General features: G+C 46.5%; 1 protein-coding gene across 2 annotated transcripts in view; it reads left to right on the top strand.

Annotated features, from left to right (window-relative positions):
• The first annotated feature begins 7,803 nt into the window (after positions 1–7,803).
• The window catches only part of LOC135907850 (beta-1-syntrophin-like), a 108,160-nt gene continuing 92,767 nt past the window's right edge, over positions 7,804–23,196 (top strand). For both annotated transcript variants that reach the window (XR_010566133.1, XM_065439606.1), the window contains exon 1: positions 7,804–8,972. Coding sequence is in view for 1 of the 2 variants with exons in the window: in XM_065439606.1 (XP_065295678.1) it covers positions 8,294–8,972 (679 nt within the window). In the remaining variant the exon portion in view is untranslated. The remainder of the gene's footprint in view (positions 8,973–23,196) is intronic.

The following is a 23,196-nucleotide window of genomic DNA, read 5'->3' as shown; positions in this document are numbered from 1 at the left end:
TGTCTCTACTGTCTATTTTGTGCGTTCCCCCGGGAGAGTACGGACATTCCCATATTATGTGGTCGAGGGTCCCTCTCGCCCCACAAAGATTGCATTTATCGCTCCTGGCCTCGGGGAACATGTGGTTCGCCATAACCGGGTGCGGATATGTATAAGTTTGTAGTCGTCTCCACGCGACTGCTTGTCTGTTGTTTAATTTTGGGTCTGGCGGGGATACCAGTCTACGAGCCAATCTATAATGCTGCGTGATCTCCCCATATTTTAGCATGCGCTCTCCGCTCCCTCGGTCATCGAGGGGCCCCGTAGCGGCTCGGCGGTAGAGATCTCGAGCCAGCTCGTGGGCCGCCTCGTTGCCGGGGACGGCTTCATGCGCCGGAGTCCAAATTATTTGAATTTTTCTATCTAGCTTTCTCTGGCCTAGGATTCTGGCCGCTAAGGGCGAGATCCTTCCCTTGCTAAAATTTTGTATGGCAGTTTTGCTGTCACTGATCACAAATTTCGCGTCCGTTCCAGCGCAAGCTAATGCGATCGCAATTTCCTCGGCAACTTCTATGTTGCGCCCGCGCAGAGTGACAGCAGTCACGGGAATACCCCGGCCGCTGACGGCCGTTGCCACCGTAAAACTGCCGCTACCTCCCGCCGCGTCTACATAGGCCACCTCATGCTCCGAGATATTACCGAATCTAATTTTTAATGCTTCGGCTCGTTTATGCCTCCTGTCTTTGTTATGTTCCGGGTGCATGTTTTTTGGCAGAGGGGAGATAATCAGATTTTTTCTAATTTCCCTATCTACGTCCACCTTTTGGGTGGGGCCTCTGTCCGGGTTTATTCCAACTTTGGCCAATATGGCTCTTCCTGTCTTCGTGGTGCTAAGTCTCTCAATTTGAGAGGTTCGCACCGCTTCCGCCAGTTCTGCCCATGTGTTGTGCACTCCTAGAGCCATCAGTCTCTCTGTTGATGTACACATGGGCAGTCCCAGCGCTCGTTTTACGCATTTTCTCATTAGAGAATCAATCTTTTCTCTTTCCACCACTTTCAAATCGAGATATGGCGTTGCATAGCTCACCCGGCTGAATATGTACGCCTGTATTAGCTTAAATAAATTTTTTTCCTTTAGCCCTCGACCTTTGCTGGCCACCCGCCTAATTAGGCTCAGGGTCTGTAATGCGTGATTCTGCAGCCTCTTGAGGGTCTCGCCATTGTAGCCGTGTGACTGGAGAATCAGGCCCAAGATTCTAATTTGCTCTACTATTGGTACCTCTTTACCCGCCACCTTAATTTTGATCTCCGACGGTGCCTTGCACCTTAAGTGTTTCGGATTGTATATAAACAATTCTGATTTCTGCGGCGAGCATGCTAGGCCTCTCTCGGCCGCGTAATCGACTATGATGTCGGTGGCGGCCTGGAGCAGGCTTTCGACGGCTGAATCACTTCCCCGGTTGACCCAGAGGGTGATATCATCCGCATATATACTAAATTTTAATCCCTCGAGCTTTGCCAATTGCTCGGGGAGTTCTCGCATAGCCACGTTGAAGAGTAGGGGAGACAGCACTGATCCTTGGGGCGTACCCTTACTCCCTTGCTCAATTGTGGGGGATTCCAGCGTTTGGAACCTCATGCGAGCAGTTCTTCCCGTCAGGAAGTCCCTGATGTATCGATATGTCCTGGTACCTACATTAATCTTGTTCAGCCCTTCCAGGACCGCCTCATGCTTTACGTTGTCAAAAGCCTTCGTGAGGTCCAGTCCCAGAATTGCTTTTGCATCTTTAGACCTTGAGTCTATTATATCATGTTTGATTTGGAGCATGACGTCCTGCGTACACAATTGAGGTCGGAACCCGACCATCTCATGTGGCCACAGATCGCCCTGCTCCATGAAGCCCATCAGTCTGGTCTGGACGACGTGCTCCATCAATTTCCCCACGCATGAAGTTAAGGAAATTGGCCGTAAGTTTTCCAATTGCGGAGGCTTCCCGGGTTTTGGTATTAAAGTAATGCTTGCCGTCTTCCACTGTTGTGGGAGCTCGCCTTTTTCCCAACATTCCTGCATGTACTTCGTTAGATAGCTAATGGAATCATCGTCTAAGTTTCTGAGCATTTTGTTCGTTACCCCGTCAGGGCCTGGAGCCGACTTCGTTCTGAGTCTTACAATCTCTGCTCGCACTTCCGCTTCTGTGATGGGGGCGTCCAACGCCTCGTTAGGCGCTCCACCATAGTCGGGTAGTGGAGTTCGCGATGTTTCCCCCACGAACGTCTCAATTAATTTCTTCATGAAATAATCATCGTTACCTACGAACGCGTGCCTAGCTTTTGCCAATCTTATACCGGATTGAGTTTTCGAGCTTGCAGGGTCCAACAAATGCCGGAGGATGTTCCACGTCTTGGAGAGGTGCATGCTCCCCTCCATTTCGTCACACTTGTTGGCCCAATTTTGTTCGCATAATGTAAAAGTATAATCTTCGATTTCCTTATTGTGCCTAGCAATCCTTCTTCTGAGGTTGCGGTTCCATTTCTGATTTTTGAGACGACGTTCCATGCTTTGCTTAGCTTCCCACATATGCAGAAGACGGCTGTCCGCTATCTCCGGGGCGTTATCCCCTTCGAGCGTTTTTGTCGTCCTCCTAACGTCCGATTTGAGCGCCGTCGTCCATTCCTCGATGTTTCTGATGGGCCCCAGTTCCTGCGCTCTCCTGATATCTCTAAAGTTATCCCATTCAACGACGGCCGGCGCGCGAGCCCTCCGCGTTTGAAGGCCCACTTTCAGTATGGAAACAATTATGTAGTGGTCGCTGCCAAAATTTTGATCCGAATTATGCCATTCTAGATCTTTAATGTTTTTCGAGAATGTTAGATCTGGAGATGTATCCTCACTAACGCTATTGCCCACCCTCGTTGGACTCTCAGGGTCCGTGTGCAGAGTGAGCCCTATGTCATGCGTATCTTCCCACAGCTGTCTGCCTTTCGGGCTTTGGTGCGGGTACCCCCATTCCTGGTGATGTGCATTAAAGTCCCCCACTATCAACAGTGGCTGGTTGCTTGAAATTTTGAGGGCCTTGCGAAGCAGAGCCCTGAACCTCACCTTCCTTTGCCTGGGTGAGCTGTATAAATTTAGAAGGAATAAACTAGGGTCCTTCTGTTTTCCGGTTAGAATTTCGACAAACACGTTCTCGATCTCTCTCGACTCTAAATCATATTCAATGGCCGCGATATTTCTTTTCACGAGTGTTGTGACCGAGGATTTCTCCCCCCTGCCACTATGAAATGCCTGATAACCTGACAGTTTTGCGGGTCCTCCAGTTTCCTGCAGGGCAATCGCCAAAGGAGTCTCATCTAATAGCGGAAGGTACTGTTGCAGAATAGACCTCTTGCGCCGGAAGCCGCGACAGTTCCACTGCCAGATTTGATTTTCATTTGCGCGCCTGGCCATTTTGCAGTTGCGTGACGATCTGCTCCATATTCTGTTGCCACCCGTTCATGGCGACCATCTCATTCCTTAGCCTTTGGCATTCCTCGGCCTGTTTCTGAACTGCCCCGAGGACAGTTTGAATTTGGATGTTGATATGGTTCATAAATTCATTCATCTTGGCCTCTAATCTTACCAAATTTTCGACCCTTTTTTCTATAGCCTGAATAGGGTCGGCGTCTTGAATTTTGCGTTTCGTTGGTGGCGGGAGGGACGCCTCTGTGACCATCTTATCCTCTCCTTGCGGCTGTTGACGTGCCGCTGGGGGGGTCATCTGTCTAATGGGTTGTTGCGGAGGAGGGGTTGCCTGCCTCTGTGATTTCTTTAAGTTTTGGATTTCGGACCGTTGCGAATCGACTATCCCCGTTAATTTTTCGACCATTTTCTTTAATTTCTCAATTTCCTCGTCCCGTTTATCCCTCTGATTATTTTCCTGGGAGACCCTGCCCGCGAAATTCACACCCTTACGCTCCTTGCTCCTACCTCGTCTCCATGGGTTGGCAAGGTCCCTTGAGCTCGAGCGCTCCCTGGACTGGCTCCTGGCACGGGAACCGGAATCGAGTGTGGAAAAATTTTGCGAGGGCGCTGCGAGCGAACTGGATTGGGGCGCAGACGCGCTTCGCGGCATATAAAACGCAATTTTGCTGCGGGCGCTGAGACCAATTACGCACGTACTCTTTTTTAATTGTGCTTTATTCTAACTGCAAATTTATATTGGCACCTTTTTGCTACGTATACATGTTTGTGACATGGGTTATACAACATGACGTCTCCAATTTTGCTGTCGTTACCAAGTGCGTCGTCTGCTAGCGAACGCGCATTCGTTGCGTGCACTCTAAGAACAGTTTACACCCTTTGGCTTGCCCCTTCTGCCACACAAAAATAATCGTCATCTGCCTTGATGCGTTTCCTTTCTTTATCGCTGCGAGCCCGGAACTTTACAGTAACGAACGGCACGCGCGTTATCAGCATAGAACAGTTTACACCCTTTGGAGTGCCTCTTCTGATAACGCGCGTGCCATTCGTCACTGGAAAGTTCCGGGCTTGCAGCGATAAAGAAAGGAAACGCATGAAGGCAGATGACGATTATTTTTGTGTGGCAGAAGGGGCAAGCCAAAGGGTGTAAACTGTTCTTAGAGTGTGGACGCTGGCGGACGCCCAGTTTTTTATCGCAGAAAGTCTGTGCAGTAAATTTTTTTATGGTTTTACTTGCTTTGGTGCGCCCGTGACTCTTGTCGGCCGGAACAACTATGGTTTTAGGCAGGTGAACTGCTATTTTTAACATTTTTCCTAAAAGTAAGACGTAATTTTCGCCACTGAAGTCCCCTATCTGCAACATGAATCTACTGGTGCTGACATATGGGGCAGATACTTTCAGACTGACAAAGAAGCTTGAGAACAAGTTAAGGACCGCACAAAGAGCGATGGAACGAAGAATGCTAGGTATAACCTTGAGAGACAGAAGGAGAGCGGTTTGGATTACACTCTAAGAACAGTTTACACCCTTTGGCTTGCCCCTTCTGCCACACAAAAATAATCGTCATCTGCCTTGATGCGTTTCCTTTCTTTATCGCTGCAAGCCCGGAACTTTCCAGTGACGAACGGCACGCGCGTTATCAGAAGGGGCACTCCAAAGGGTGTAAACTGTTCTATGCTGATAACGCGCGTGCCGTTCGTTACTGGAAAGTTCCGGGCTCGCAGCGATAAAGAAAGGAAACGTATCAAGGCAGATGGCGATTATTTTTGTGTGGCAGAAGGGGCAAGCCAAAGGGTGTAAACTGTTCTTAGAGTGTAGAGAGCAAACGGGTATAGCCGATATTCTAATTGGCATGAAGCGAAAGAAATGGCGCTGGGCAGGTCATGTAATGCGCAGGTTAGATAACCGTGAGACCATTAGGGTTACAGAATGGGTGCCAAGAGAAGAAAAGCGCAGTAGAGGACGGCAGAAGACTAGGTGGTGCGATGAAATTAGGAAATTCGCGGGTGCTATTTTACAGTTGGAATCAGCTGGCACAGGACATGGGTAATTGGAAATCGCAGGGAGAGGCCTTCGTCCTGCGGTTGACATGAAATAGGCTGATGATGAAGAAAATTTTATTGATATCGTGTCATTTTACGCGCGCTTTTTGTTGGTGGAATATTGACCAGGAACAATGATCACAGAAAACATTATTAGAGTGAAATAAACTAGGTTTATTAAGCTGCGTGGCGCGAAGAGATGCAGATGACCAATGCACTTTTAGGTAAATCTAAGGGCACACACACACACACACACACACACACCACACACACACACACACACACACACACACACACGCACACACACACACACACGCACACACACACTAGTGTTTGTGTGTGTGTAGTTTGAGTGTGTGTGTGTGTGTAAGAGAAAAATTATCAAATATTATAAGTGCGCTGATTGTTGCACGTGCCCCAGACGAACCAATAGACTTTCCGAGAAAAGGAATCAAGGCAATTATTGGATGTTAAAATGAACTACAGTGTTAGGGAAAAGATATTGCCTATGTGCTCAGATTGAATCGGGGAGACCGGAAAGTCTTTACCAATATGTAATCGCTGTGGCTTGTCTGGCGATCTCCTTCAACCTGCCAGCAGGCGAAATGAAGTAGAAACATACAGTCTAATCGAATGATATTTACTATTCAGATCGTATTCGACTTCAGAATTTACTATTAAAAATTACTGAATAATCGTTTGCGTTCGAATGTAACGCATAACAGCACTTTTGAAGTCTCGAAGGTGAGGGGCCGATGCAAGTGAGGACTCTTATTCCGAATGATTGTGCTGCTGGAGAGTCGTGGCTGCTGTGCAGAGGCACGCCTGTTCCTGGGAGAATTAACGCACGGGTGCTAATGGGTTCTGCTGAACAAGTTCCTAGCGGTCATTCAATATAAACGCCCCGTTTTGGGGCACCCTGTATATCTGCAAACTTGATATTCTGGCAAGGAAAAAAAAAAATTTGACAGTCTCACTATATCTGCAACACATTAAAACTGGGTGCCCGGTATAGTACCACATTTATCTTCTTCAACGAACTCAGCAGATCTACAAATATCTCTACGTGTATGCGAGGCATGCCGTTCCTTCAATTGCTCAATTACCGTCCTTACAATACGGCGCCGTATAAATGAAAGCAGCCGTATTTAATGCAGAAGCTGTTTTGGGAACGGCATTACATTTAGGTATGAAATATGGGATAAGCGTAACATGTTTTTCGCGGTAATCATTCTCGAGAATAATTTCTTTCGTTTACACCGCTAGAAAAAAGCCGAAGGACGCAGCTACCTTCTTTCTTAATTAAACAAATTCGGGTGTATTAGGTCTGGCGATATGATTATGAGCCACCCTGTTCAGTTCTCACCACTTGGGTTTCTTTAACGTGCTCCTAAACAGAAGTACATGAATGTTTTTCCATTTCGTTCCCATCAAATTCCGCTACCTGGTTTAAACCTGTGAGCTCGCGGCGTTTAGCAGCGCAACGCCACATCCACTATGTAGCCAAATTAGGCTACCGCGCCGTTTTTTTTTTCCCCCTTTTGTTAAGCATGGACTGCACAAAAAAATTTACGTGGCTTACGGGCCAAAAATTACCATATATGGCTTCCTCAAACTGTTTTCAGCGCCCGAGGTCCGACAGCAATAAACGAACCTGTATTACTACACATTATGTTACGCGAGGAAGACGGAAACATGAATGGAATGATGCTCTGCGGTTTTTTTCTTCTTTTTCTATAAGAATACTTCCCGTAAATCAGAGTGCAGGGTGCCAGATGGGGCAAATATGTTTTATGTGTTTGAAGCGGCCGCGAACAGGACATGTTTTTCCGTCTCCGTTTCGCAAGAGCTACTGATGGAAAACTATATGCGCAAATATACACGCGAGAGGTACATGCTGCTTGAAGAACATGATAAATATTTGCTCTACAAAGGGAACAGTACAATAACATACTAGAATGGGAAAGCCGACATTGCGGCCGCAATGCACGCGCAGTCACCGTGCGGCATTAAAAATCAATAAAATGAAAGAAAGACATCTGTTCCTAGGGCGTAAAAACACGTCATATCTAATTATGAACACCATTTGAGTGGTCTGATCGCAAACGCGCGAAGCAGTGCGAACGACCCCACTGAGCAGAATAACTAGCAGTTTCCAACGGCGAAAACGGTGGGTGCGACCTTTTGAGGAGGCCCCATCCAGTTCGATCGCAGCGCCGCCACAGTATTTTTCGTCGTCGCGCGCCTCATTGCAAAGCATGCGCCGCCCAGCCGCTTGTCCCACTCAACTGTATTATAGAACACTCCAATCGTGACGAAGCGAAGCCGGCAGGGCCACAGTGAGAAACTCTATGGGCAGGGCGACCGCACTGAGCTCGTTTTATTTTTCCCAATTCCGCTTTCCACTAACATAAGCCAACGTGCCATCATGTTGTGTAATAAAGTTTTTCCATCTATCCATTTAAACATGCTTGTGTACGTGCTATCAAATACATGATCAGCAACCCCGCACCACCGCATGTTGCCTCGTTCAATCAGATGCTTTCTTAAACCCGCTGACACTGCACTGCGTTCCGACAGCTGTAACCATGGCTCTAACTACAAGAATAACCGCACATCTGTACCTCTGTGCCATCTGTGCTGTCATCGATAAATGAAGGCCCATAAATGAATGGAAATGATGCGTACCGAAGCATGTATGGGGTGGAACACATAAAAGTCAGCTAAATATAAATGATGTCTCTTTTTCTCCCCTCACTTGAGGAAGTGGTGATCACTATATTCCGCGTAATTCCGTGATTCCTGTGAACCATGGCGCTCGTACTACTCATGGAACACGCCGGAACACGGAACAACGAACACCCCGAATCACTGGAATCGAAACGCGAACCCTGCGAAGTGCAAGGTTACACCACTACGCGGCCTTCCTGGATTTCCTTTCTCCACGGCGTTGCGCGCGTGCGCGGCCGCCGTGTACTGCTGGCTGCGCCCTCAGTTGCAGACGAGTTGCAGCTCGCGAGCCGTCGTCCGCCGAGGGCTAAGATGGCGACTACGACGTCGTCGTACACTCGCACGGGCGTGCTTGAAGTGTACGCCAAACAGCAGTGGCACAAAGTGTTAGCGACGCTCGAAGAGGACCATCTCAGTTTGTGCCTAGACGAGAGCTACGAAGTACCGCCAATCACTAATAACGGCACGCTTTCGGATAGCGAACCAAGCGACATTCCGGAAAGCATCGCCAACACCAAGCGGGTCGTCCGAGTAGTTAAGCAGGACAACAATGGTCTCGGCATCAGCATAAAGGGCGGCAAAGAGAACAAGATGCCCATCCTCATAAGCAAGATCTTCAAAGGCATGGCAGCAGACACAACGGAACAGCTTTACGTTGGAGACGCCATCCTGTCGGTCAACGGGGAAGATCTGAGGGACGCAACACACGACGAAGCGGTCAGGGCCCTCAAGCGTGCCGGCAAGGTTGTTGACTTGGAAGGTGAGCAGGATAGCAGCATTCGTTGTCGTTAGCTATTGTTTGGCGACATGCACGACAGTGACCTAGACTAAACGTCTAGCCGCAACTCATATTCCACCAGCTCTGAGTGCTCACTCTAAGCGCCGCGCTTGGAGGGGGCGTGTGGCTTGTTTGACCACTACGGAAGGAGCGGAGCCCTCAAACCTTTGCGCCACGCCTGGTGCGCCGTGATTTGCGCACACTTATACTACTCAGTTTAATACGCATGACACCATCATTGGTATGCGTATTTGAATTCACGTGCGTGCGCCGTTGCCGCGTCATGCACTAGCTTTTTTTCTTTTTTTCTTTTTTCCGTTTAGCATGCGTGCCGGCTGCTCATCGTGAAACCACGATCGCTCGTTCGGCGTTGGCGTTATTTGGCATGGACACACTTTTTGATAGAGTGAACTGCTGTTAAATTCATCAAATACTGTTAAAATTCATCGGCTGTTTAATTTAAGATTACGAGCTTGTAGATCACAGCTGCGTAATATCGCTTATGATCGCTTGACCGATCGCCGATCAGAATGGGTCATTTCGAGCATTGAGTACTTGAGATTTAGCTGTTTTGTGTAACTTATTAAGCAGTTACCTGTATATAACAAGCGTATGCGTCAGTGTCAAGACCGCACTGATATGGATGGGCGTGCCATATTGATGTCGCTTTGGCCAACTGCGATGTCCTTTTTCGTGTTTATGACAAAAACAAGATCACCTGACGAAGCAACAGCGTCTGATAAACATTTTATCTTATTTATGTCATGCGCTATTGAAAACAGTGATTTGTGGCCCACATAAGAGTTGAAAAAAGGAAAATGGAGGTTGAAAATCTGATAAGGCATTATTTTATGACAAGAGAATGCGAATATGGCAGACGAGTTGAGACGCATTTATTTTTTGTTACTTTCGTATTTTTGTTTTCCTTATATGTACATTTGTGTTATCGATGAACTGCTCAATGTTGTCAGTGCTCTCTCTCTCTCTCTCTCTCTCTCTATATATATATATATATATATATATATATATATATATATATATATATATATATATAGTGAACTGCTTATAACACATTAAATCAGATTTCTTGCAAAGAACAAATAAGAACCAAGGTATTGCTAAGAAATGCATCACAAACCTATGTAACAAACATAAATAGACTTTAAAATAGCTTGAACTAGAAATAAACTGGAAAATAGCTTTCAGCTGCTAATATAAGTAGCTGAAATCGTGAAAGCTTGTGGAAATTTCATATATCAGCAGTGTGAAGCTGAATCTGTGAATGATGAAACCTATTATGCAGAAATGTCACAGCTCACAAATTTTCATGGACCTATACTGACTTATAAAAAAACAAGAATGTTTCAGATATGTTGCACGCTCAATTGTAAAGGCTGTAGTTTCCGACATTATGAAAACTGCATCATCTTATTTTAGTTGCTTCATTTATATTTCAATCATATATTTTTGCAATGTATCTATCACTGAGCATTGAAATACATGTTGAGGTTATGGTGCTTGGAAGTGTTCGTTCCACAAGAATTGCCAACTTTGTCAATATGAAAACTTATTTTAATTATTAGTACCTAAATAAGTATTTTTGCAGCTAGAGCCATACTTGCTGCGTGGGGTAGTAGCTACCCCATGAGCATGAGGAGCAGTTTAGTTTTCGTTTACTATTTTATTACTATTAACCCGGGATGCTCTACTTTTTGCCCGTATAAAAATTTATCTTGATTTATGTGAAAACAAGATAGGTGTATTGATTTACTTTGGTGGAGGACATCAATAATTTTTGTATTGGTAACATGCATGCCATTGTAAAGTATTTTAGTCCCATGTACAAGATATATTAGGAGTCATTTCTTGTCCCCATATTGTACATATTTAACTGCACTTCCAGTGGGCATCTAGTCAAGTTTAGTTCCTAAGTTGTTGCTAGTGTCATGGGTTGTGGTGATTTTACAGTTGCTAATTTACATGCTGCCCATTTCCATGTTCTTGAAAACGGCAATCCATGTTCTGAATAGTATGTCAGTTATTTTCAAGTCTTTGCTCCTTCTCTATATCAAGATTTTACCGTGCACATCACATATGTAGACAATAACACACACGAGCAGAAATAAAATTTCCATCTTGTCATAGCTGATTCATTAACATCATCAACACCTGAGCAGTGATGAAGAGCTCCACTGAAGCCAGGTTAAAGGAACATTACAGCAGCGCGATGTATTAAGTTTACTATTTTGCTACACACTGTGCTGCTAATTTCAGCCCATTACACTTGTTCAGTGGAGTAAAGTGTCCTTACCTTTACATGTCGTAGTCGCACAGCATGCAGCTCCACTTAATGATGTCAGTGGACTGTATGTGTAATGGCAAATGGCCGACCTTTCATAATTCGTAAAAGACCACATTTAGGCATCATGTGCTGTAAATGTCTGAAAAGGCATGATCACTTGTATTGAAATGAATCCACATTAGTCTCGCATTTATTGAAAGAAATTACTGATAAGTGTTTGGTGGATTCAATAGAGAAGAGTAAACAACAAAGTCCAAGCGGTGTTTAGACCTTATGAATTTTTCCCGATTTATCATGTGAACATTGTAGTGCCATTGTGTGACCTCTCCTTGAGTGTTTTTGTTTGGTTTCATATTATAGGTACTAATGATTACGTGCACCTAGCCAAAACATTATAGACTACTGACATGTCAACTGTTCAGTATATTTTTGGTTTGAATAAAGGCCCTCGACCTCGATACCCTTGGGGGGAAAGATTAATGAGATCCCACGCACTGTGGCAGTCGACATTGTGCAAAGCATTTTGCTGTTAGCTGGCTGCTCAACATTGTTTGCGGTTACGCCAAGTGTTACATGTTGGACCAACGTGTTTGTGTAATATGAACAGCTGTGTGTCTGATGCGAGTGTGCGTGTGACAACAGCAGCTTGATGAGGGTGACGACGATCTTGTGATGCCGACGGCATGAATCCTTTTCTGGCCGTTCGACGCGAGCTTACGGCATGCCGATTGTTGGGTTCTACATAGGTACTGGACGAGCGTAAGGGAGAGAAACATGGATTGTGACGTCATCAGCGACTGCGCGTTATACACTTGTACGCACCTATGGCTATGCCATGTGATTTAAAACGACGATGGCATTTGTATTACTGGGATGAAAAGTCAGACTGTGTTCGACTTGGGCCGACCATATGAAGGCGTTACAGTTTCGCACAGTTTCTGTGTAGCGTTAGCTGGTACTGTGGAACTAGTTCGTTGATTCTCTGATTTTCTGATCCCCTATTGCGAACTGTGCTTTTGTACGTCTCCGTCTTTTGACTTACTCAGTGTATTGAAATATCAAATTTAGAAAACTTACTTAAGAAATGTTAAGTAAGAATTGACTGTCCGCTATCGCGCACAGCCAATTTTTTATGCGAACACTCTTTGGCACGCTTCGGCCTCCGCGGTCCCAACCCACGGGCCGCCTTGCTTCCAGCTTTGATCCCCCCCCCCCCCTACACCTTGGGTGCCCCGGAGATCCTGCGCCGCCTGCTTCAGGTGCTCTGCTGAGGCCTCAGTTTGCCGGTTACATGTGCCATCCTGGAGCAGCGCTAGTAAAAAATCCAATCTATCGCCGCGACGAAAAAAACGACCCGCGACTTATACAACAGCTGTCAGAACCTTGCCCCTTCAGACACAGCGATCACCCAATGGGGCGTCCGTGCCCACTGCTTCACAGCGCGGGCAGCCAGCGGCGGAGCGACCGTACTCCGCATGCCTAGGGGACAAACGCATACAACACGCGCTAAAAAACCGCCTCCGTAGTGCCACGGCCGCTCGATGCAAAAGCACACCTTGCTTTGCATCGAGCGACCGTGGTAGTGCCTAGAGAGAAGTGGTTCTTGAAGGGATAAGGAAATGTTGACGCTGTTTTCTGTAGCCCTTGCGGGAGCACGGCTCAGCGTCAACAGGGGTGGGGGGGATAGTGGGAGCAAAGGAGAGTAGTGTCGCCATGGCAGTGGCTGAGCAGTCCGGCAGGAAGGTCCCAGTGGGTCCGGTAGTAGTAGTGATCTGGTCAAAGGCCAGCGGGCGTGTGGTGGTGCCTAGGCAGAGTTCAAGGAGCAAAGGCCCCCAGATTTTCTCTCTCGCACCCGCCCATACTCGCGCCTGTGCAGACATGTCGAGCGCCGCGAAAAACGCCCCACCCCACTGTACATTCCGGAGACGGGAAGGGCGAGCTGTCACGAGGAAAGAACATGAAAAACTGGCACGTGACCCACGCGCCAAACGTCTCAAAGTACTAGTCGTCTTTGGCACGACAGCAGTATGCTTGAGATCGTGGGCAGAGCTAGGTTTGATTCCACAGTGGTCTGAAGTGGGGCGAGACCGAGAATACATACCTTGCGCAAAGTACCTGGAATGAGGCAAGAATGCTTCGCACCAAAACAGAAGCAAGCCTCCGAGGGCCCTAAATAATCTTTCTTTGAACCAGATTTGGCTACATTCTTCAGGAAGTGTGTGTGTCGTGTCTTTGTGATGCAGAAAGTGGTGACGTGGGAGCAGAATATATCTCCGTCTCGCATAGCCATGGAAGAAAGAAAAAACTGCATAGCAGAACGTCACCATGTTCTCCTCTAACGTGACCACCACATTTCTGCGTCGTGACGTATAACAGGAGCCACTGCACATGTGCACCTCCTGTAGGGAGCCATCATACGCACACCTGTATGTGTGTGCGAAGGCTTCCTAACCTCATGGGAAACGAAACTGGAACTGGTTCGTAGAGATGCCGTTGTAAATTATTTAGAGTGCTCTGAAGCGCCTCAACGGTATTTTTACAGCGAAGCTGTTAAGTGCTCATTCCCACAGGATCATGTCCGTGTGTCGACACGGAACTATCATCATCAGGATTGACTCTAGCGTCGTCTCCTTCCACAGCTGGCTCATTGGCGCCCCTCAACGCGAACGCGCTCGTGCCTCTGCTCCCGCGTTCGTCGTCGGCATTAATTATGAAACACAAAGATGTAACCAATTTTACAGCGAATCACGGCAAAGCTGTTAAGGGCTAGATCCCCCAGGATCGTGTCCGTGTTAGACACAAAACGTGGGCCCATCCCGAAGATGGTGCAATACCGGGCCGACCCGCGGCGGATGTGAAGCAGGCGCATGAAGGCGGTGAAGCATGGAAGTGGATGAAATAAAAACTGGCCGCAGGTGGGATACGAACCCACGTATTCGCGTAATGCTAATGCAAAGACGTCGGTTCGTATCCCACCTGCGGCCAGTTGTTTTTTCATCCACTTTCATTTTCATTAATTTCTTTAATTCAATTCGTAAGTACGAGTAATTTCCCCCATGTTGTCCTTGGTGAATGGTTGTTGGCTTCTTATGAGGTGTTAATAAAAGAATCGGGCCCCTCTGTTTTCCTTCTGGTCCATATATATAATTTAGGGTCCTTCGTTTTCGGATTTCATATTTTTTGAAATTCGGGGTGTTGTTAATTTTTTATGGTGTATGTATGTATATATATATATATATATATATATATATATATATATATATATATATATATATATATATATATATATATATATATATATTCACAGATTTTTGTGAGCTTTTCAGAAATTGATGTTTGCGTTACAGAGACGAAAAGTGAATTTTAGTATTTCACAATTATCGGCTGTTTTAGCATAGCATGATGCCCAATATTACGTACCAATATAGTGGACACTGGAACACTGTCTGGTCATTTTTAGGGTAGTGGGTATGCAGTAGCAAAGGGCAAATGTAATATTAAAAATGGCTTCAAAAGTGCAAAATCTGTTTATTAATCAAAATTTCATCACAGAAAAAGAATGAGCGATAAAGTATGAGAAATAGAACTTACTTTTTTCGGATGGTTGGATTTACTTTCTTCCATATTCCTCAGCCGTTCTTCATACTCAATTTTACTGCGAGATTCCCTCACTTCTAAACTAGTCCAGCCCATATCACCCTGCACAGCTTCATTTGTAGTCTTCCCGTGAGCGCCTAATGCGAGGCGACCCACTGACCTTTGGTTGCCGTCGAGTACTGATTGAACCCCTGATTGAACCCCTGATTTAAAGCAAACAACCGCATTTCCAAAAGTAAGTCCTGGAACCATTACACCTTTCCACATACCTCGGAGGACCTCGTACCTATTGTATCCCCATAGCGCTCTGTGCTTCATTATGGCTGCATTTCTCTTCTTCTTCCCTCTTATTGTCTTTTCCTGTGTTTCCATATATCCATTGCCTTTGTTTATCCATATACCAAGGTATCTATATTACGTTACCCAAGGTATTTCATGGCCCTGTATCTCCACTGTCTGTTCACTGTTTTCATTGAATACCATAATACCTGATTTTCTAACACTCAATTTTAAACCTAAATCGTTGCCTGCCTGTCCACAGATATTAGCCAGACGTTGCAAATCAATTTGCTTGTTAGCTGGCAACACAATGTCGTCCGCATAAAATAAACCTGGAAGCTGCTGCTATACTACTGTACCCGCCTGTTTGTACGACAGATTAAAGCCGATATTACTTCCTTCTAGCGCCCTCTCCATCCTCACCATGTACATCATAAACAGCAGTGGGGATAAAGGGCAGCCCTGCTTCAGTCCCTTGTTGATATGAATTTCTCCTCGCTCCTCATCCCTTTCCATTCGACGCAAACGGTATTTTCTAGGTAAACCTCTCTCAAAAGCTGTAGACAATCGTTACCTAAGCCTTCCCCTTCCAGAATACCCCACAAAATGTTGCGGTCTACGTTGTCGTAGGCTCCTGTAATGTCTAAAAAGGCCACACACAACGGTCTGCTTTCTGCTTTGATATTTCAATACACTGAGTAAGAACAAACAAGTTATCATCCAAACGCCTACCTATTCTGAAGCCGTTCTGAAGCTTTCCCAAAATGCCATTATTCTCTGCCCATGCTTGAAGCTTTAATTTGATTGCCTGCATTGCTAGCCTGCATATTACCGATGTAATGGTCAATGGTCTATACGAGTGAATTCTATCTTTCTCCCCCTTACCTTTATAAATTAAATTTATCCTACTTTGTTGCCAACTGTCTTGTATTCGTCTATCTTTTAAAGTTTTTTCCACTGCTTTCACCAGAGCTTCCGTACCTTTTGGTCCTAGTTCATTTATCAGCCTAACGGGAACCTCGTCTAGCCCTGTGGCTGTGCGCTTAGGAATTTTCTCTTCCGCTTTCTTCAAGTTTAAATTTGTCAGAACCAGCTCCTTTTCCACTTGGGTCTCTTTCATGCTCTTTTTTTTTTCTTCAAATACAACCTCGTCATTGGCTTGGAAAGATTCGGCTGTTACTTTTTGGATGTAATTTATTGCCGCTCCTCCTTCCAGTCTGTTTTCATCTTCATCTAGGATATGTTGTTGTATTGTTGTTGACTTCCTGCCTAATAATTTTATGTGATTCCAAAATATTCTAGGTGCGGCCTTCTTTTTCTCGCGTATTTCTGACAACCAACGTTCACTTTCACCTTTTAATTTTGCTTGCACCAGTATTTGAACCATAGACTTTTTTTCCCGGTATATTTCCCATTTACTGGTTACTTCATCCTGTGGCAACTGCGCCATCTTTGTCTGCCTGTGCTTTCGAGATGCTTTCTGTCGTTCGGCGATCGCTTCTCGTATCTGCTTGTTCCACCAGCTTTTCGGTTTCTTTTTTCCTTTCCAACGAACATGTTGTTTCTCTTTCCGTATTTCTGTCGTTATTACACTTAGAAGCTCACCATATTCCCACTCTTTACTTGGCCATTTGCCAAGTTCTTCCTCAACTCTAGTGACTATATTTGCTATTTGTTCAGCGTTCAAATTTGGACTGGCCATTTTGCTCCCCTTGCTCTCTTTCACAACTTCATATCCCATCTTTAAAATGATGCGTTTATGGTCACTCCCTATGCTGCTATACCCTTCCTCATCAATGACTATTTCTCTCAACTTATCATGAATTCCTTCTGCCGTCAATGGTCGATTGCCGGTTTCCCACTTCCCACGTGATCTGCCCTTCACACTTAGGCCTTGTATTCACGATAACAAGGTTATGTTGCTCACAAAGGTGTAGCATTGACTTCCCTTTGTTGTCGGTATTGCCATCTAAATCCTGTATGTGGGCATTCATGTCACCTAATAGGACAATTTCAGCACCATTCCCGAAACCCTTAATGTCAGCGCTTATGCATTCCACTAACTCTTTATTCTTCTCTGTGCAATTTTTTCCGGTCCACAAATACGTAACGCCCAGCCAAGTTTCTTTCCCACTCATTGTACCTGATAACCAAAGATGCTCTTGACATTGTGAATTTACTCTTTTCCATTTGGCTCCCTGATGAATGAGCGTTCCGACTCCCCCTCCCTTTCTTTCCGACTTATCTGTTGCACCCTTCCCAAACATAATTATCAATAACTGGCGGCTCTTCTGAGTCTCTAAGGTGCGTTTCTTTAACCGCATACACCCCTATTTGTTCTGTATGTAACTGCTCCTCAATCACTGCCCACTTTTCCTTTCATCTGCCGCCCTGCATGTTTATGTAGCCTATTGCATGGTGAGCCGAATGCCGCCATTGCAAACACCCCTGGTGGCCTGACTACTAATGCATTTTCAACAAAACTTCATAGGTGGCGCTAGTAGGTGTCTAAAATATTGGACAATTCGGCTTTACAGGCTAAAACATGCTGCGGCCTGAGTACTAGCGGAGTATTTGATGTCCACTATATTGGACAAATGCCCCATAGCCGGAACTCAGGATTATATGTCTTTGCCCCTACATTTTATTATCCAAAATAAAGTACATGCAGATAACTACAAATATACGTACTATTCTACGTACCTTACACTATTTTTCCACATAGTCCTCACACCGGTTCCGACATTTGTCCCATCGCAGCACTAAATTCGAGATGCTCCTGTTAGTCAGGGCCACTTCTCCCGACTTTGACGGCGGTAGTGGAACGTACTTTCTGCCGCAGGCGTCACGTGATCTTTCTTAATAAGCCCACGCATGCTGCCTGAAGGCAATCAATGCTTCCGGATTCTATACCCTCGCTATGTAATGAACGAGAAGAAAGCTAAGCGGGGGCCGATTGTTTATTAGTTGTATCGTAAGAAGCCAACAAAGACATCACGGACAGCATAGGGGAGCTTACTCGTACTTATTAATTGAATTGGCCACGCCACACGAGCGTTTTTGCATTCCACCCCCATCAGAATACGACCGCAAATCGAACCCGCGACCTCGTGGTCAGCAACGCAACAGTCACCGCGGCGCGTAACGCCATGGAGGAACGAAATAAAACTAAGACCAGACCACACGTACGCTAGCGGACGCGCTCGCGTCTACGCGCCTTGCCGCTGCCGCGCCTCGCGAGGAATGGCGGTTTTCATCCACAGAGATGCGCGCTCACGGGGCCCACTCATACGACGCCTTGGCCGACGCCACTTTGTACTTTGTTATCGACAGTGTTGCAAGATGCTTCGATATCTGTAAACGGAATTCTTATATCTTTACAGCTGTTAGATCAGCACAAAAAGGAAAATCGACAGTGTTGCAAAATGCTTCGATATCTATAAACGGAATTCTTATATCTTTACAGCTGTTAGATGAGCACAAAAAGGAAAGAAGCACTTTCTTGCATGTGTAAATATGCTTCACTCGTGCCGTAGCTGCGTGGCCAGGCTTGCCGACGCAGGGCCGGCCAAGCGCGCGATAACAGAGAGGATCTGTTCACCGAGATCGCGCCGCGTCTCGATGCGTACGAGCAGTGTTGCACCGTCTGCGCATGTGTGGGTGCGTGGACGCGAGCTCACGCGCGTCCGCAAGCGGGCTTTTAAAGGGCAACTCCGGTGATTTTTCGATGTTCACTGATCTTAAGAAGATTTTGAATATATATTTTATTTTTTGCACTCTGATTATATGTGCCAAAATATACGGCTGCAAGTCATTTAGTTTTCCTAAAAATGAATTTTAAAGATTGGTTGCGTTCCTGAGTCATGAATTTCTACTGGCCACCCTGTGTTTGTGACATCAGAGACTGCACCGCCACTGTCGCTGAAATCGTTGTTTAAATTTCCGCCGCCTAGTTCTGAAACTCTGTGAAAACTGCCTGTGTCGTCAGGAAACATCATCAGCGTCGCTACTTTGGCGTTAGCGCCACGTGTAGTGCGTGTTTAGCGCGCGCTCTGCGTGTTTACATTATGGTAGTGTAGGATCTGACGTCATTGACTCATCGTGACGTCGCAGGAAGCAGCTACTTGTTTCGATTTCGGTATGTCGTTTATTGGTTAATTAAAATTACTGATGAATCTTCAAGCAATTTGAACCACCCTACCGGTCACAGGTCTGTCAATGCCATTTGAAAATGACAATATGCTAATATGGTTAAAAAAAAAAAACGCCGGAGTTGCCATTTAAGAGTCTGTGTCACCCGTCACGCAGCCACCCTTCGCAAGGCAACTGTCCACGAAGCCTTTGTCTTCTCCCTCAAAAAGTCGGCTCAACACGCTTGGTGGACTCGGCCCAATGTGCTTGATTCCCGGTGGGCTATTTAATACGTGCATATGTTTGGATGCTTTGTCAAAAGCTCCGTGCACATCTTGTCCCGATAGGAACCGGCGCGGTGGCTATATTAGTTCTGCTACTGAGCACATTTGACCTTGCCGAGGCGCAGTTAGAACGCTGGCGAGAGCTTGCGCGGGCAGCGAAGGAATACGCGGATAGCACAGGCTTCAGAGGGTCACGTGACGTCGCGGCGATGCCCTCTTCTTTCACGCAACACCTGGCGCGCTCGTGCAGCAGCAGGTGTTCCCTTTCGCCCGCTCTGCTCCGTTGAGGCGCGCTCGTGGCGTGGCATCGCAGCCAATGGGATTTGCCTGCGGTTTCGCTGTTACAGACGACAGACGCCGGCTTTTTCATTCATCGGTCATTTGACGCTCTTGTATCAAAACAGGAAACACGGGGTCAAAATTTATCCAATACCATAGGTCACGCTGAGGTAAATAAACATTGGGCTACACATCAATTTCTCCACATTATGTAAACTTTTGGTAACTTGTTTTTTGCAGTATCTCCAGTGTTCGTTCCCGCGAGCAGTGAGCTCGACAGTATCGCTTGACGCGGGACGTAGGATCAGACCTTTTACGGATGAATAGGACGCGATGGCCAGTCTTGGTAACATTCTCACTCTCCGAGATTCAGCAAACGCTTACTTCGAAAGCCCCGTGGACGTTTGAGATAGCGCGCGGAACACAGCGTATTCCCTTCACCGAGTGCGAAAGGGTACACGAGCTCAGATCGCAAGTTCGTGCGACATTATTGAATACGTATACGCTGAACTTAGGTCTCTTGACGTGAAATCAAGCGTACCATCCCATAGCTTCGTCTTTGTTTTCACCGTGATGGCACAAAAGCGGTCCCTGAATGGGCTCAGAAAAGAAATACCTGGTATATACCGCTGCTGTGAAGGCTCCTTCGAGCTTGGTTTAAAGGTTGCCATTGGAAGAAGATATTAGCGCCTTTCTACCACTGCAGGTGGCGGAATGCAGGGTACAGGAGACGGACGAACAACATTTTGGGAGCCCTGGCAGTGCCGGGCGCCAAGCACCTATATCGGCTGGGATGATGTCTGCTCGGAGGCGGATTCTTTCTTTTTTTTTTAAATTTCTATCATTAGAACGCGTGGCCCGAATGTTGTTTGTCGCTATTAACCTTTAAGTTTCACTCGCGCGTGCTTCAGCGCCCACCACACGGCGAATTATTTTTAGTCTAGATGGGTACGACTGAAGCGGCTCTGTAGGCCACGGACTCTGCTGTTCGCTCCAATACGCGAACGGCCTGCAGTGTCGACTTGTGTGTGTGTGACGGATGGTGATCGGCGAGCTCAGCTGCGCACCTGCGTGTGTGTGCCCAGCATGGTCGTTGTCGGTCGCTGCAAACATGGCAATGCGCTCGTCCGGCACCGCGGGCACACACAGCTGTGCATGCTTTCCGAAGATCGGGGATAGCCCAGTGGAAATTCCAGGCTACCGTGCCCGAGCAGCTGCGCCGGGCCGCAACGAATATTGGCGGATAACATCTGTTGGAGCTTTAAATCACAACATGTGGCGTTGAGTGGGTTCCTCTTAATTCGGACAAGTGAGGGTTGAGGGGAGAGGGTGTCAGCAGTGGAGCTGTCGGTGACGGCAAAGAAAAAAAAAAGCATCGCCGCAGTTGGTTGTCAAGAGCAAAAATAAAAAGGGTATATATCAAGTCATTAGAACAGTTGCGACATCGTCGTAGCGTTTCATGTTGCAAGCGGGGCCATTCACTGAAAGAAAGTGCATGCGGTGGTCGGTTTTCTGCGGTGACTGTGTACTGCTTATAAACCCGAGAATTGATGAAAAATAATATTCAGCCGATGGCGAAAGCGCACATATATTCGGTACCACGCCGGTACATAATGACTGCGGGTACTTCCTATCACAGTTACGCGAACCTTGTGACTTCTACGTGGCGCCTTTCGAGACGTGCCTACGTTTTCATAAATTTTGGTGGGAAACAGTGATTCTTTAAAGTATAGACTGTAGTGCCGTCGTTGCCCTAGTGGAAACGCAGAGAGAGGCGGTGCTTTTATTTGCGGAATATTTATTACGGCACTGTGGAGGGAACACGCCTGCCACGTGACACTGGGTCAAGTACCCCGCATTCTACTGCCGAGCACGACGAGATCGTGGCTTTGATTCTTGGTGGCCGCATTCCGTATAGAGGCAGAGTGCAAATATGGTCGTCGTTCTAAATGGTGCACTCACGGAGCTTTCCACTCTGTTGCTTTGGGACATTAAACCCCGTAATTCAATTCCATCAAGTGCACATGCTCCTGCATGACGTTGAAAGCGGTTGACTTTTGGCTACTTGAGGTACTGAATGCTATTGCACGCGTGAAAACACCGCTGCTAGAAGTGGATGTAGGGCGAGCTAGAGCTGTCAATAACACGTAAGGCGTGAAAGGATAAGAAACAAAGCCCACAACTCTAGTGAATATTGGGGACTTGCTAGACGGAAAAATGCAATCTTGAAGAGGAACTAATGCCATTTGAAAGTTCACACTTGACATTCATCTCTAAAACGTCTTGCTGTCGAAGCGAAAGCATAACGTTATACCAAACGTGTACAGAGTGAACTTAACTTCTGAAAGCCTCACCATCGCGTTCGTTGTGGCGTGCTTTCAGAACTTTAAATAGTGCAAGCATGCACTGCAAGTGAACAGTATTGATGCGAAAGCAACAAATGGCTCATTGAGTGAAAAAGCCGGCGTCTGTAGCAACGAAACGGCACCTACATTCCCATTAGCTGCGACACCACGTCACGTGCGCGCCTCGACGTAGCAGATCGGGCGAGAGGGAAGACCTGCTGCCGCGTCATGTGTTGCATAAGGGGAGCGCGACGCCACGTCACCCTCGCTCTCGCAAGTCTGTGTTATTTCGCGTTCTGTGTCCGCGCAATCTCTCGCCTGCATTCTAACTTCTTCTCGGTAATCGCTGTAAAGAAATTAATGCATAAAAAACAATAAATTCGAATGGGAAAACGTTGGCAGTAGTGAATTTCGAACCTACGACCCCATGCTCAGAAGCCGAGTGTTGTGCCTGGCGATCCCTCAGAACACAGAATGCTTGCATTAGTAAGATCTTGATGAGGGCTAGTTGGTTCATACTTAGAACTGAGGTGAAACAGCGCGAAAAAGACGAGGGCACAAGGACACAAATACACAATAGCGCTTGTCTGTGGTATTTGTGTCCTTGTGTCCTCGTCTTTTTCGCGCTGTTTCACCTCAGTTCACAGAATGCTTCACCGGCAGACATACGGCTATCACGGGTGCTGATCACGCCACATCGTTCACTCAAGGCAGCTCAATCAGCGTCACCTGAGTCTTACGACCAGGCAAGCAGGTTTCAGATCTTGATTCGGCGTTTCTGATTGGCCAGTGAATTCCCTCGACGAGGTAAAACATGGAAATAAACGGCATAAAAAGCGGACATGGACGGCCGTGGGAAGGAGACGCTCGGACATGCAAAGACTGTAGCATATGTAGTGTTCTGCGGAAGTTGGAGCTGTGTTTGTAAAACCGAATCAGGCACCATTTTTGAATATAATCCCATTTACTGTTCTCTTAAACGTTGCTCG

This window comes from Dermacentor albipictus, chromosome 1 (assembly GCF_038994185.2).
Source record: "Dermacentor albipictus isolate Rhodes 1998 colony chromosome 1, USDA_Dalb.pri_finalv2, whole genome shotgun sequence".
Classification (NCBI taxonomy): domain Eukaryota; kingdom Metazoa; phylum Arthropoda; class Arachnida; order Ixodida; family Ixodidae; genus Dermacentor; species Dermacentor albipictus.
Note: the sequence above shows the minus strand (reverse complement) of the source record. Positions and strands in the feature narration are given on the sequence as shown.